The sequence below is a fragment of the Brassica rapa genome, chromosome A09 (assembly GCF_000309985.2).
Source record: "Brassica rapa cultivar Chiifu-401-42 chromosome A09, CAAS_Brap_v3.01, whole genome shotgun sequence".
In the NCBI taxonomy this organism is placed as follows: domain Eukaryota; kingdom Viridiplantae; phylum Streptophyta; class Magnoliopsida; order Brassicales; family Brassicaceae; genus Brassica; species Brassica rapa.
The window spans coordinates 44,157,024-44,172,052 of record NC_024803.2 but is presented as its reverse complement, the minus strand read 5'-3'; the positions used below and the strand labels follow the sequence as shown (position 1 = coordinate 44,172,052).

General features: G+C 41.0%; 4 protein-coding genes across 5 annotated transcripts; 2 read left to right on the top strand and 2 right to left on the bottom strand.

Moving 5' to 3' along the window:
• Positions 1–4,439: 4,439 nt before the first annotated feature.
• LOC103843840 (B3 domain-containing protein At2g24670-like) lies at positions 4,440–5,147 on the bottom strand. The gene has a single exon (XM_033278572.1). The coding sequence runs from the start codon at positions 5,145–5,147 to the stop codon at positions 4,440–4,442; it is 708 nt and encodes a 235-aa protein (XP_033134463.1).
• Positions 5,148–5,939: 792 nt separating this feature from the next.
• Positions 5,940–11,307, top strand: LOC103843594 (type I inositol polyphosphate 5-phosphatase 13-like). 2 transcript variants are annotated; one of them, XM_009120330.3, is made up of 10 exons: positions 5,940–6,801; positions 6,874–7,126; positions 7,555–8,365; positions 8,472–8,596; positions 8,894–8,978; positions 9,203–9,368; positions 9,471–9,511; positions 9,577–9,844; positions 10,270–10,760; positions 10,833–11,307. In XM_009120330.3, the coding sequence occupies exons 1-10, from the start codon at positions 5,973–5,975 to the stop codon at positions 11,127–11,129; spliced, it is 3,366 nt and encodes a 1,121-aa protein (XP_009118578.1). In that variant the 5' UTR covers positions 5,940–5,972; the 3' UTR covers positions 11,130–11,307. The 2 variants fall into 2 exon arrangements, with proteins under 2 accessions (XP_009118578.1, XP_009118577.1); XM_009120329.3 differs by having other exon boundaries at positions 9,203–9,511.
• Positions 11,308–12,040: 733 nt separating this feature from the next.
• On the bottom strand, positions 12,041–13,240 carry LOC103843593 (selenoprotein F). The gene is made up of 4 exons (XM_033279726.1): positions 13,003–13,240; positions 12,874–12,932; positions 12,603–12,784; positions 12,041–12,346 (listed from the first exon to the last, which is right to left on the bottom strand). Exons 1-4 carry the CDS (start codon positions 13,163–13,165, stop codon positions 12,271–12,273), a joined length of 480 nt encoding a protein of 159 aa, XP_033135617.1. The 5' UTR covers positions 13,166–13,240; the 3' UTR covers positions 12,041–12,270.
• Positions 13,241–13,539: 299 nt separating this feature from the next.
• LOC103843591 (protein FAM136A) lies at positions 13,540–14,626 on the top strand. Its single transcript, XM_009120327.3, has 3 exons — positions 13,540–13,758; positions 14,052–14,189; positions 14,273–14,626. Exons 1-3 carry the CDS (start codon positions 13,630–13,632, stop codon positions 14,453–14,455), a joined length of 450 nt encoding a protein of 149 aa, XP_009118575.1. The 5' UTR covers positions 13,540–13,629; the 3' UTR covers positions 14,456–14,626.
• The last annotated feature ends 403 nt before the right edge of the window (positions 14,627–15,029 follow it).

Below are 15,029 nucleotides of genomic sequence, written 5' to 3'. Positions count from 1 at the left end.
CTGTATTGCTCGATGCAGAACGGAGTTGGCCAAGTTGAAGAGATCGGAAAACATGAACTCCAAAACCAGAATAGAGAAACTGAAAGCGGATTTAGAAAAGGAGGTGGCGTCTCAATTCCCGAACTTCCCAAGAATGAGGAGATTAAAACAAGAGTTATCAGTTTTCCTATTGGAAGAAGAAAAATTCTGGAGGCAACGGAGCCGAGTTGAATGGTTAAAGGAGGGGGACAGAAACACAACTTTCTTCCACAATGCAGTAAGAGGAAGACGCCTAAAGAACAAGGTCTTAATGCTTCGCGATGTCTTTGGACAAGAAAACTACTCTGAAGGGTCTAAAGGCAATATCGCAGTTGAGTTCTATAGGGATCTCTTTATGAGCTCAAATCCGATGGACATGGAACCTTTGTTTGCAGGGTTTCCGGTGAAGGTGACAGAAACTATGAACGAGATGCTGACTAGACCAGTAACGCCAGAAGACATTAGACGTGCGGCTTTTGGGGTTAAAGGTGACAGCGCTCCTGGCGAGGATGGACTAACAGGTCATTTTTATCAGCGGTACTGGCATATTGTCGGTCCCAAGATTGTTCAAGCAGTTCAGGGCTTCTTTCTTACAGCTATCATGCCGGATGGTTGGAACCATACTCAGTTAAGCTTGCTGCCAAAAGTTCCCAACCCATCGGAAATGACTGATATGCGCCCCATCAGTCTGTGTTCTGTCCAGTATAAGATCATATCTCGTATCTTATGTGATAGGCTTAAGAAGGTTCTACCAGACATAGTCTCTGACACCCAGGGAGCCTTTGTAGCAGGTCGACTGATAACAGACAACATCATAGTGGCTCATGAGATGGTCCATGGACTACGTACCAATAAGAAAGTGGGAGAGACATCTATGGCTATCAAGACTGATATGTCGAAAGCTTATGACAGAGTTGAATGGAACTTTGTGGAGATTTTACTGGAAAAAATGGGATTTGCAAGAGATTGGATCAGATGGGTTATGGCTTGTATAAGTTCAGTCTCCTATGCAGTTCTGCTCAACGGCCAGTCCCACGGTTTCATTAGACCAGAAAGAGGAATAAGGCAGGGAGACCCTTTGTCTCCTTTCCTATTTATTCTCTGTACAGAAGCTTTAGTCAATGTAATGAACCAGTCGGAAACGCAAGGTAAGCTTCATGGCATCAAACTATCAGCGAGTTGTCCAGCAGTTCACCACTTGTTGTTTGCTGATGATAGTCTTCTCATGTGTGATGCTACGGTCTGTGAGAGTGAAGAGATAAAAAGCTGTCTCAAACTCTATGGTGATGCCTCCGGTCAGGTTATCAACACATCTAAGTCTTCTATCATCTTTGGCGCGGAGATCAGTCAACAACAGAAGACAGAGATTCAAGAAACCCTAGGCATCATGAAGGAAGGTGGTGAAGGGACTTATCTGGGGCTTCCAGAATGTTTCAAGGGATCCAAGAAAGACCTTTTGAATTTCATCAAAGAGAGGCTAGAAGGTAGACTTCAAGGCTGGTATACGAAAACACTTTCTATGGGAGCTAAGGAAGTTTTAATCAAGTCTGTGGCTCTTGCTCTGCCTATATATGCAATGTCGGTATTTCAACTGCCGAAGGAACTCATCGAGCGTCTTACTAGTGCCATTGTTGAGTACTGGTGGAGCAGTGGTGATAAGAAGAGAAAAATTCCCTGGGTAGCATGGCAGAAATTGTGTAAACCGAAGGATCAAGGGGGTATGGCTTTCCATGACATCGGAAGGTTCAACCAAGCTTTGCTTGGGAAGCAAGCATGGAGAATATGGAGCCGTCCAAACTCTCTAGTGGCAAGGGTCTTACAAGGGCGTTATTTCTCTAGAAAATCTTTCCTGGAATGTGGCTCAGGCACTAGACCTTCTTTCGCATGGCGCAGTATACTACATGGAAGAGAACTACTGAAACAAGGATTATTTCGAGCTATCGGGAATGGGTTACAGTCCAATGTCTGGGTGGAGAACTGGATAATCGATGGGATTCCTAGACCACCTATGTACAGAGAGGATAGAGAAGTGAACCTTGCATTGAAAGTCGCAGACCTGCTTGAGGTTAACACGGGAAGGTGGAACAGAGAGCTAGTGTATGAGACTTTCGCCCCAGGAGATGCTGATCGCATAATGCTATTACAACCAATGATGAATAGAGAGGATTCCATCATCTGGGGTTTCACTAAAAATGGCATATACAGCACGCGAAGTGGTTACCAACTGACTGAAACTCTACTGACGCTGCAAGCCCCGGACAACCGGGTTATTCCCCCTATTGAAAAGAAGTTATGGAGCAACATTTGGAAGATCAAAGCCCCGTCGAAGCTTAAGCATTTTTTTTGGAGATCTCTATCAGGTGCTCTAGCGGTTAAAGAGAGATTACAAACCAGAGGGATCCAAATTGATGCGACTTGTCAACTTTGTGGAGCAGGAACCGAATCCATTTGCCATGTCCTCTTCATATGCAACAAAGCGCAACAGATGTGGGAACTCGCGAATATTCCAATACCTCCAGCTGGTTTTTCAGCAAATTCTGTGTTCCTAAACATCTATTACCTAGTAGGTGTTATGAATAACAGCAGACTGGAAATGAGTTCTAGACGGGCTGTTCCATGGGTTCTGTGGCAGATCTGGAAAGCCAGGAACTCTGTGGCTTTCACAAACACATCATTGTCTCCCAGACAAGCAGTTATGACGGCCTTTGAGGAGGCGGAACTGTGGTTTGTAGCTAACTCTCCCCAAAGAGATTCTGAACCAACCCCATCTGTCAAAACCTGGATCAAACCACCCTGTGGTACACTCAAATGTAACGTAGGTTCTTCCTGGGTCTGTGCTCGGAGAAACTGCGGAGCTGCTTGGATCCTAAGGGATCACCAAGGAAGAACGGTCGCGCATAGCAGAAGATCGTTTTCAGCAATAAACTCAGCCAAAGAAGCTCACATCACTGCTCTGCTTTGGGCGGTTGAGTGCATGCATGACATGAGGCAACATAACATCACCTTCGAGACCTCAACAGAGGATACAAGAGAGATAATGTTATCTTCATCCCTTTGCCCCAGCCTCCTTTACACTACATCTCGAATCACTGCCTTGCTCCACAAGTTTGAGTACTGGAGTCTTGATCATGCAGATGATGAACGTAATGTAGCAGCGAACATGATTGCAGGGTCGGTTACAACGGGCCATCGATACCAATCATACATCGCTTCGCAAGGTCCAGCCTGGCTCCACTCTCTGTTAGCTCGTGAAGCGAGAGGTTGATACCACAGCTTTCCGTCGACACCACATTTACAAAATGAGCTTTGATAAGTCTTCTTTTGGGTTATGGTGTTCTACTATGGTGCTTTCTGGCATTTTATTTCAATTTTTTTCTCTTTTCTGCTTTTGTTGAGCTCTATGCTCGTCTTTTCTTTCGGTCTCCTATGATGGAACCAAACAATGGTTGTTATGGTTTGATTTCAGTGTTAAAAAAAAAAAAAAAAAAAAAAACATCATTCTTATGTTTTATATCTTATCAACTGAATATTATTTCTCATTTGATGATCTACCGATACTAAATAACACAATACCTATTCCACGATCTACCAATAATCAATAGCATTTTAACTCAAAAAGTCTTAAACTGTTAAAGGATTGCAACTGTGTGTGTGTGATTTTTGTAGTGTTCTGACAAAATTTGTGAGGAAACTTCTGAAAAATTGAATTGACAACAACCTGTTGTAACTATGTCTAATATTATGTCCTGAAATTTTTTGAGTTCACTAATTTATGGTGTTTTGGTTTCCATCAAACTTAGGTGATGCATACATTAATACATATCACGGAATGTAAAAGGGTTCTGGAATGGACTTAACTAAGCTAATGAATATTACCTAAGAGAGGACAAGATCAACAAGCATACTATCTTGAAGCATGAGCGAAGTTTGTAACTTCGGTATGCAAGTGCAAATTCATTAGTAATAACTTTTTTCAAATTCTTATCGAAAATTCTTTGAAGAAGAACTATCACTTTGCCTAGGATAAACTGCAAACATTTCTTGACGCCGAGGGACCAATCAGAGGGTTTTAATAAATACAGCGTCAAGTAAACTAAACTAACTAGGTTTCATTCTCTTTTATGTGTACTTCAACTTTTTGTATTTGTTTTGGTTTCGTAAATCAGAATCACTAGGAACGTCTGCTAAGATATCTTGAGGATGCCCTAGCTGATGTTGTTTCACTTCACAAATCTTGACATATAGTAAATTAAATATAACCATTGCCAAAACTTCTTTAAACCATTGATATCATCAAATGTTCATAGAATCAAACCACGCTTAAAAATCTCAAAATTCATAATAAAGATCTAGATAAACCCAAAAAGCCCTAAGAAAAAATAAATCTGAGAAAAACCTTAGACCTTGAAAGCAACACTTCCTTAGTTGGGTGGCAAGTCATCATTAGACTTGTCATCGATCACTAAAGCAGAGATCATCTCTTCAGGTTTGGAATCTCCGGAATCACTAGACGGTGGAGGAGGTGGAGGAGAAAGAGTAGTGAGAGCAAAATAGAGTTTGCCATCAGAGTGGAAAGACCAGAGGCGAATCTTATCGCTCTTCTTTAGACCGCAGCCTTCATCTTCGACCACCTGCTTCCACCTAATCAAACTGTAAACAAAACTGTGGTTCCCCCGTGTCTTGTGCATGTTACATCTCCTCAAATTCACATCAAACTCCTTTAAAACATCAGAATCCACAAGTTTAACCACGAGTTTCGCGTCAACTCTAGTCATGTGCTTCTTCCCCTCATCTTCTTCTTCTATGATCCTTTGCTCCATGGGGCTCAAAAATTCCAAGTCAATGATGTTGCTGCAAGGCATAGAGAGACGGTCGTGAACTCGGCTAACATCGGCTGCACTCAGCTCCTTCTCTATGATCTTCTTCAGCTCGGCTCCGTTCTTTTCTGTCATCAACTTCAGTAACCACTCAGGTGTTGGATCTGTCGTCCACGAAGAAGAAGACGCTCCCACTGTCTTGAGTTTTGCGGCTCCGTTCTTTCCTGTCTTCAACTTCAGTAACCGCTCAGGTGTTGGATCTGTCGTACATGAAGAAGAAGACGCTCCCACTGTATTGAGTTTTGCATTCATAGTATAAGTGGGCGGATGACGCTGTGACTGGCTGATTATAGTTAGTATATTTGCGGTTTGTTCATCAAGATAAAACATTGTACTATACTTTTGGTTCTTAATACGCCAAAGTAAACAAGAAGTTTTATATATATAGACAGAGAGATGCAATCCTCCTAATTTTATTTGACCTAGTTTCATTATTTCCTTTTTATTTGTGTTTTTGAGCTATTTTCCTTAACCTATATGAGATTAAATAACGCGATTCGTAATTATCCATTCATTCTCGTCATAAAATAAATATTTAACTCATGAAACCATACTTATCTTTTGTATCTTATCAACTGAATATTATTTCTTATTGTTGACAAAAAAAAAATTCTCTTATTTGATGATATCTACCAATAGTAAATAAAAATCCCTAGCTATCCCATGATCTACCAATAATAAATAACATTTTTAACTCAAAAAGCCTAAAACTGTTAAAGGATTGCAACTGTTTGTTTTGTAAATTTGTGAGGAAACTTCTGAATTGACATCAATACTCATGAAGACAATAAAAGGCTAAAAGCATAAGCTATAAATGGAACGAATGATACGACGACGTTTTTTAATAAAATAAAATATCGTTATCTCAGACAAACATTCGCTTCCGTGTGCAACACTCATCAAGACAAGAATAACAAAGAACATTCGCTTCCGTACATTTCTCGTCGTCGTCATGCTTCTCTCTCTCCCGCAACCACGTGCGTGCTTTCCTCTCATCCTCTCACTACTCTCACACATTCTTTTCTTCATTCTCTAATCGTTTGAGTTCCTCTGATCATCATCACCCTCTCATCATCCATGGATACGCTTACCATCGAAGGAGAAGACGAGGCGGCGTTGGCCTCCCTCGTCCCCGCTCCTCCGCACCGCAAGACGCAGTCCTTCAGCCACCAGTTCGACCTGAAGCCTCACCCTCAGATCCGCCGCAGCCGCAAGCACAGCCTCGACGAGATCCCTCAATCCGCCGCCTTAGCCGCCGAAGCCGCCGTCTATTTCGACTCCTCCGACGACGAGTTCTCCACCGGAGGACTCGTCGTCAACGGCGATAACGTCTGCGACGGAACCGTCACCGGCGAGGATTACGCCGTCGTCACGCCTCCTCCCGACGCCGTCGTCGGGGATGACAACGTCAAGCCGCTCCCGGAGTTCATCGGCGCGGGAGGCGGTGCCGGAATTTTCAAGGTGCCGGTGCGCGCGGCGGTGCATCCCGGACGGCCGCCGTGTCTGGAGCTGAGGCCGCATCCGCAAAGAGAGACGCAGACGGGGAAGTTCTTGAGGAGCATTGCTTGTACGGAGACGCAGCTCTGGGCGGGTCAAGAGAACGGCGTGAGGTTCTGGAATTTGGATGACGTGTACGAGCCAGCGAGTCTGATCGAGGGCCAGGTACGGCGAGGGGATGAGGATACGTCGCCGTTTCATGAGTCGGTTATTACTTCTCCTACATTGTGTTTGTTGGCTGACCAAAGCAACAAGCTTATGTGGAGTGGGCACAAAGATGGGAAGATCCGGGCTTGGAAGATGGATCAGCCTCCTTGTGGTTCTGATGATGATTCAAATCCTTTTAAGGAGCGAATCTCCTGGCTAGCTCATCGTGGTCCTGTGAATTCAATTGTCATTAGCTCTTATGGTTAGTTTACTCTGGCATTGGTTGGTTTGTTTGATATGTTCTTGTTCATCATGCTTTATGTTTATGATGTAGGTGATATGTGGTCATGTTCTGAAGGAGGCGTGATCAAAATATGGCCGTGGGAGTCGTTGGAGAAGTCTCTTCTTCTTAAACCGGAAGAGAAACACATGGCTGCGTTGTTAATAGAGAGGTCTCCCATTGACCTCAGGAGCCAAGTTACTGTCAATGGGACGTGCAGCATCTCTTCCTCTGAAGTCAAGTACTTGTTAAACGATTCAGTAAGAGCTAAAGTGTGGGCTGTGCAGTCACTCTCATTTTCAATCTGGTAGGTTTTTTTAATCTTCTCTAGCAAATGACATACTAGTTTAAGAAAAAGATTTCTTAAAATTCGATTTAAATGGTTCAATATGTCCTAAATCGGTTTAAATAAGTTTAAATAGATCAATATAAATTGGTGTAAATTAACTAAATCAAACAACAAGGCTAATAAAAATCCACAAATTTGTTTGATTTCTTCTTTTTATATATCCAGTTTGTTTATAATTCATCAAATATTTTTATAATTAAACCCAAAAAGTTAAAATTACTGAATATAAATACAAATATTTTAATAAATAGATTAATAATTTTTTAACATCTAGGTGTTGCCAAGGCCAGGATAAGCTAGGCATATAGAGTTTTAGTTACTGCCTCGTGAATTTTTGAACATTGGGTTATGTTATGTTCCTTTTAATCACTTTTTGATCTGTGCAGGGATGCTCGGAGTAAAGACCTCTTGAAAGTTTTAGACGTGGAGGGGCAAGCTGAGTGTCGTGCGGACATGCCACCTCTACATGGCCAACAAGGTGACCACGAGACGAGAGTAAAGTTTCCCACACCTTCCAAAAAGGAAAAATCACCAGGCTTTCTGCAGCGTTCACGTAACGCCATAATGGGAGCTGCAGGAGCTGTTCGCCGAGTAGCCACCAGAAGCGCAGGAGGGTTTGTGGTGGAAGATACAAGGAAAACAGAAGCTATCATCTTAGCCGTAGACGGAACAATTTGGACCGGAAACATGAGTGGCCTAATCGTCCAGTGGGATGGAGATGGGACCCGCTTGAGGTATGTGAATCATCATCACAGGGCTGTTATGTGCTTTTGCACTTTTGGAGATCGAATCTACGTGGGATATGCGAGTGGATACATCCAGGTCTTGGATCTTGATGGAGATTTAGTATCGAGCTGGGTTTCGCATAATGAGCCTGTGATAAAGCTGGCAGCTGGTGGTGGTTTTGTTTTTAGTTTAGCCACTCATGGTGGAGTGAGAGGATGGTATGTGGCATCTCCAGGACCTTTGGACAATATAATCCGAACCGAGTTGTCTCAAAAGGAAACTTTGTATGCAAGACAAGACAGTGTTAGGGTTTTGATTGGTACGTGGAATGTTGGTCAAGGAAGGGCTTCACACGGTGCACTTATGTCGTGGCTGGGCTCTGTCACTTCAGATGTTGGCATTGTCGTTGTTGGGTTGCAAGAAGTGGATATGGGGGCAGGTTTCCTTGCCATGTCTGCTGCTAAGGAAACGGTAACTTATTTTTTTCTACACTTTTTGATGTTGCTTGTTTGTAATGATAAAGGTCAATGGCAGCTTTATGAGCTTGGTTAACCTCGTATTTGGATCGTGGTTGTAGGTTGGACTTGAAGGAAGTGTTGCGGGGCAATGGTGGATTGATGCAATTGGGAAAGCACTTGATGAGAAGAAAACTTTTGAGCGTATGGGTTCAAGGCAGTTGGCAGGGCTTCTTATATCTCTTTGGTAAGTGAAGTTTTCAGTTATGAAATGATGCATGTTTGTAAGGTATACCACAAGCAGTTGTTTATCTTACATGATTAATCAACTAATAATGTATGTGACACTTGTTTTTATTCCCATTCTATTTTATTTTTACCTTTTTTTAATTACTAGGAGGTTCGGGCCAAATCCCTAATCCCCCAATGCCCGAAACCACATCATTTAATATTAGTTTCGTTCCAGCAGTTACTCAGACGCATTCATAAATCACATTTCTTTTCCGTGTTTAACTGTACTTCTATGTTGTAATTTTCTGCTTAGGGCGAGGAAGGAGATTAGAACACATGTTGGAGATCTTGATGTTGCAGCAGTCCCATGTGGCTTTGGCCGTGCCATTGGCAACAAGGTAGCTCTTACACTATCTCCACTTTTTTTTTTTAACTTGAAATCTGATTATTGAGCCTATACACACTCATGCCTTTTAGCACTTCGGTATCTTTTATGTCTCTTGTGTGATTGTTAAGGTGCAAATGAGGAAGAAAACTATTTTTCAACGTGTTCTCACTTGCAATATATTTCTGAATTCATATTTTTATTCTTAACGTATTAATCTCTTACTTGTCTAAAAAGGGTGGTGTGGGTCTGAGAATCAGAGTTTATGACCGTACCATGTGCTTCGTGAACTGCCACTTGGCTGCGCATTTGGAGGCAGTTAACCGCAGAAACGCAGATTTCAATCACATTTTCCGGTTAATGGTCTTCTCACGAGGACAAAACCTAAGTAACGCTGCAGCTGGTATGGTGTTGTTCCTGTTCTTGTCTTGCTCACTTGGCTTTTCCACATATTTATTTTGCCTGCTTTACTCTTCTGGTTTGCCATGGGCCCTCTCTCTTGCAGCCGGTGCCTCAACAGCCGCTTATACACTAAAGACTACCACTGTATGTTACTACAACATTTATTTGCTCCTATATCTTTGTAATGATCATGTTTCTTTGTTTCTCAGAATCCAAGTCCCGGCGCTGAAGAAGTCAAGTCTGATTTAGCAGCAGCAGACATGATCGCATTTTGTGGGGACTTTAACTATAGGCTGTATGGTATAACCTATGATGAAGCGAGAGATTTCATTACGCAGCGATCCTTTGACTGGCTTAGAGAAATGGACCAACTTAGACAAGAGATGAAGCTTGGTAAAGTCTTCCAAGGAATGCGTGAGGCATTGATCACTTTCCCTCCCACTTACAAATTTGAAAGGAACCGCTCAGGCCTAGGAGGTACCAAATATATATATCTGAATTTGAGACAGTTTTTGTTCTGTTCTGTTTTCTGCATGGTTCTAAAAACTGGTCAAAACGGTGTCTAGGCGCCCAAAACAATTTTTAAAAAAATCTTATTTATACAATTTAAACCATTATAAATCAGTTTAATAGATCTAAATTAGTTTAAATCTGCTAAATTAAATAATAAAGTTAGTACAAATTCTTTTTTTTTTTGTTGAACTGAAAAGTTGGTACAAATTCACAATTTTGTTTTTTTATATATTTAATTTTGATAATTCATCAAAATGATTTTATAATAAATCCAAAAAACTAAAATATCTTCCATAAATATAAAATATATATACAAGAAATCAGTATTTCGTTAAGACAGAGAATTGTTTCGGAACCATTAAGCTTGCTTTATGTTCTGTACTCTCCAGGATATGATTCAGGAGAGAAAAAACGTATTCCTGCATGGTGTGACAGAGTTATATACAGAGACACCCAATCAACCCCATTCTCAGAGAGCAACTTGCAATGCCCTGTAGTCTCATCGGTTATAATGTATGAAGCTTGCATGGATGTTACTGAGAGCGATCACAAACCCGTGCGCTGCAAGATTCATGCGACCATAGCTCACGTTGATAAATCCGTAAGGAGACATGAGCTGGGGAAAATAATAAAGTCCAATGAAGAGATAATATCTATATTCGAGGATCTAAAACATGTTCCAGAAACAACTGTGAGCACCAACAGCATCGTTCTTCAGAGTCAGGACACAGAGACCTTAACAATCACAAACAGTTCAACCACCAGCAAAGCCATTTTCACCATTCTCTGCGGTGGTCAGACTATAGTTAAGGATGATGGAGAAGAAGAAGAGGCTGAATATAATCCACGAGGCTCCTTTGGTCTACCTCGCTGGCTTGAGGTATTAAAACACTATTTCAATGGCAATGAATCTCATGTAGTGTTTATTCAAGAATCTTTGTTTTTTTTGTAGGTTTCACCAGCATCCGGGATAATTAAACCAGAAGAAGCCGTGGAAGTGAAAGTTCATCACGAAGATTCACACACAGTGGGAGAGTATGTTGATGGTATCCCACAGAGTGAAGACACTCGAGATAAAGAAGCAATCCTGATGGTGAACATTAGAGGAAGCTGCTCAACTACATGGACAAGCCACTCTATCAAAGTCCGTCACTGCTTCTCAGCTGGAGTATGTCTCCTTGAGTCCAAACCTACAAACCTAACAGAGAACCTAGAAGGTTCACCTCGAGAAGACGGTGAGGAGCACTAGTAGCATTGACCGTTACACTTGTAGCATTCTTTGGAGAATCCATTTTTTTTGTGTCAGATGCTGTAGATTTCTCTCCTGATACTATTCCTCGTATTCAACTTTTGACTCTCTTTAGATTCAAGTAGACTTGTGTACACATTTGTTACTCTTACATAAATAGATGATGTTCTTGAGACTAGTCGCACAGAGTGTACGTTCTCTTGATGAATTTCTTTTGTTAATAAATCCACAGTAGAATGAAATTTTATTTACAAAACAGCACCATGCATTGACCTTGACCTATTTAACCGGAATAAACCGAAGTAGCAGGCCTTAAAATATATCCGGTATTTTCTTTTATTTTACAAACCCTAATTTGCTTTCTCACTTCCTCCGCACGAAAGAATCTGATCTTGTCTTTTTATTGAACATTGAGACTAGAAGCTGTCGATTTGGAACTTCATCTCTGAGTATTGTTAGCAAAGCTGAGAGCTTCTTGAGCTATTATGGTGTGCTGTAACCATTGTGAGAGCTTCTTGAGCTAAGAACATGCCTCCCCCAGCCACAGCCATGGAATCTGTTACCAGAATGCTTGTGGAAAATGTAAGAGTGTCTGTGTGTGTGTATCTTCTTCAATGGCTTTAAAACTTTTGGAGTTGTTGTTTGTTCCTCTTTCTGACTTGAGTCTGGACTTTTACAGAGGCTTACTAGGTTATTGGAGGAGCTCTCTAGATTATCTCATTGTTTCCTTCCTTCTCATGGCTTTTACAACTTTCTTCTCATTTTTTTCAGCCAATTGAGAGATCAGCCAAGAGATCGAGAACCAAGACAGAAGGAAGTGAATATGAAGACAGTGATGAATAGTTTTGAATGTGGTGCATAGGAAAAACATTATGCTATACGAATTTTCCACCATAATCCATTGTCCCATGTCATCTCTCCATTCATTAGTTAATTAATTATACTAAACAGCTAAATACAAGAATCTCATTACCCTTTCATAAAATAGAAGTCATTAACAAGGAGACTGCTAAGTTTCAGAACATACAGACTACTGACGCAGAAGGAGCAAATAGCTTGGAGAAAGTAAAGATAAGTCTCGACCACAATGTGTTCTTAACTATTTGGTTTGACACAAAGGTATTGAGCCCTACATGCGATCTTACAAACTTGCTGAAGTGGGCTTGACCTTCTCCCGCATGTACTGCAGTAGATGCTCACGTTTCCAGTTGTCGATTCTGCATAGAACGCAAAAACCAAGACTTCTTGCTTAAAGTAGATGAGAAACACATCACTAGACTCAATCTACTTATGCTCCATGACAACAACATCAAGCTCCAAAATCCCAATTTTCATTAATCATACAGCTAAAATGTACCAGAGCTGCGGATCTATTGACAGTTACAAACTACACATTCATCTACCATGCTATAACATGAACATATTAAATTAATTTGGCACTGCCGGGACAAAGAGGGATAAATGCAATCATACCTTATGGTTTCCTTATGCTCACCATCTTCATCAAGCATGATCAACTTGGGTGGTGAGTTGAAAATGTACTGAACATTAACACTAGGGAACTTTTCTTTCTCTTCTTCAATGAAACCAACAATCTCAGGGTAGAAAACCAGCTTCCTCATACACACCTCTAATATAGCGCCTGAATAACTAACCTGAACAAGTCATCAATCACCACTCTCCTTAGCCAAGAAGATGTTAACAGTCTCCATCATCATCTAATCTATTCCTCAGCATTACCTACCTTACTCATCGAATCCTCAGAATCATCCGCGCAACATTTCAAGCAATCAGATACCAACTCTGCAGAATACAATCCACAATCATAGATCAAGCGTATACTCGAATCAAACACGCGTATGAGGGAACGAACCTTGATCCTTGACGTATTCAGAGAGTGAATGGCAATCGGAGCAGAGAGCGAGGCCGGTGAAGCCTAGATCCTCGCACTCTTTGCCGCTCAGCTGCTCTTTCGCTGAGATCGTCCATGTCAACATCATAATCATCACCATCGTCTTCGTCCATGCTCGAGCCATCTCTCTCCTTTTCTCATCAACAGATCCAAAGTCTTCGCAGACTGTTGTTGATGCGATTGCTAGCAATCCGATCCGGTTATTCCCGGTTTGAATTAAAATGCAATTGTTAATTGGTCTAGAACACCGTCTTCGGTTTAATAGAAAACCGGAAAAGCCTCGACCGGTTATTCCCGGTTTCGAATATCCAAAAATGCAATTGGGAATTGGTCTTGAACACCGTCTCCGGTTTAACCGACCGACGTGACAAGTGGTTTAAAAACACAGACGCCTTTGCTAATCTCCGATCCGGTTAATCCCGGTTAAAAATATATAAAAAATTGCAATTGATACCGGTTAATAGAAAACCGGAAAAGTCTCGACCGACCGACGTGAGAAGTGGTTTAAAAAACACAGACGTGGCTTGTGAGCATCTTAAACCCCTAAAACCCTTAAAAAGTCAAAATCACATTCGCGAGAGAGAGACGATGGATCACATAGCGGCGGCGGAAGAGCAAATTGTAACGGAGAGGCTTCGAAGAAAGCTCGAGGAAGTCAATGTTTCTGCTCAGTCCCAGCTCTCTCCTATTCAGGATCACATCAATTTCACCCTTCAGGTATGCTCTTGTTCTCCTAGTTTAGGAACCAATTGTGAGAAAAATAGCCCAGAATCCGAAGAAAAAGGGCTAATTTTAGTGAAAATTCATCTGTTTTAGTGAAGTTCTCTTGTGGTCTGAGCTTAATTCGAAAATAGATTTCAATTTCATATGAAGATTTGGTCTCTAAGGTCACTGGAGAAGAAGATGTGTCTATGTTAACTATAGTTTTGGTCATACCTCTATAATTTGTGGAAGTGTATTGTTTTCTCCATGTTAAGTTTCGGTTAACTTGATGATGATCTAATTTGCAGCAAGCTTACTTCAAGTGTGCGTACGAGTGCTTTGACAGAAGCAGGAAGCAAGAGGAGATAGCTAACTGTGTTGAGCACTGCAGTGTTCCTGTTGTCAAATCTCAGCAGTATTTCGAAGGCGAAATGGCTCAGTTTCAGGTTGTTAATAATGATTATATTAACTCACAAGCCGTGCTTTTTTTGTTGCTATGTTACTGAATTTTATTTTTTATTTTTTTCAGGAAAGGATGAACAGATCTCTCATGGTCTGTCAAGACAAATTTGAGGCTTCGAAGCTCCATAAGAACAGGGTTGATGCGGCCAAAGATATGGAAGGCTGCATTAACCAATCCATTGAGGAGAGTCTCAACACGTTGCCTCACATTGTGCAGAGGATGAAGACAGCCTTTTCCATTCGCGACTAAAACAATATGCTTTGCTGTGTTCTGGCTTCAGATTTGATAGTTGTTACTTCCAGTTTTCTGATATTGATTATTGTTTTAGTTGAGACTCTTGAGGTAAACAAATTTTCAGTCGAACCAAACCAAACCAGCAGAAGTAATACAAGAAGAAGAAGGCTTTAAGCCTGAAAAGGATTACAGAATCTCACCTCGAATTGAACATTATGAATCCCATCGTTATGATTATTAACATCTCAAACCCAAAATTGAAATTTCTACTTTTAACTAATATAATGAGCTAGAATGACACAAAATATTTTAGTACTAAAAGGAACAAACAAAAGTAAATAAACACATTAGTTGACTTCTTGCCTGTGAAATCTTCATTCTGCAATCTTTCCATCGCTTCCTTTTTTAGTTTCTCCAGTAAAATCAACTGTATTAAGAAAAAGTGGTGAAAATATAATTGCAGTCATCACTTGGAAGTTAAATTAATGATTTAGAAAAGGAATATTAAAAAACAATAGGAAAATCTCACGTCGTTATGTACAGAGATCTGAAAATCCCGAACACGTTGATCTGCTCGCTCGTAACAAAC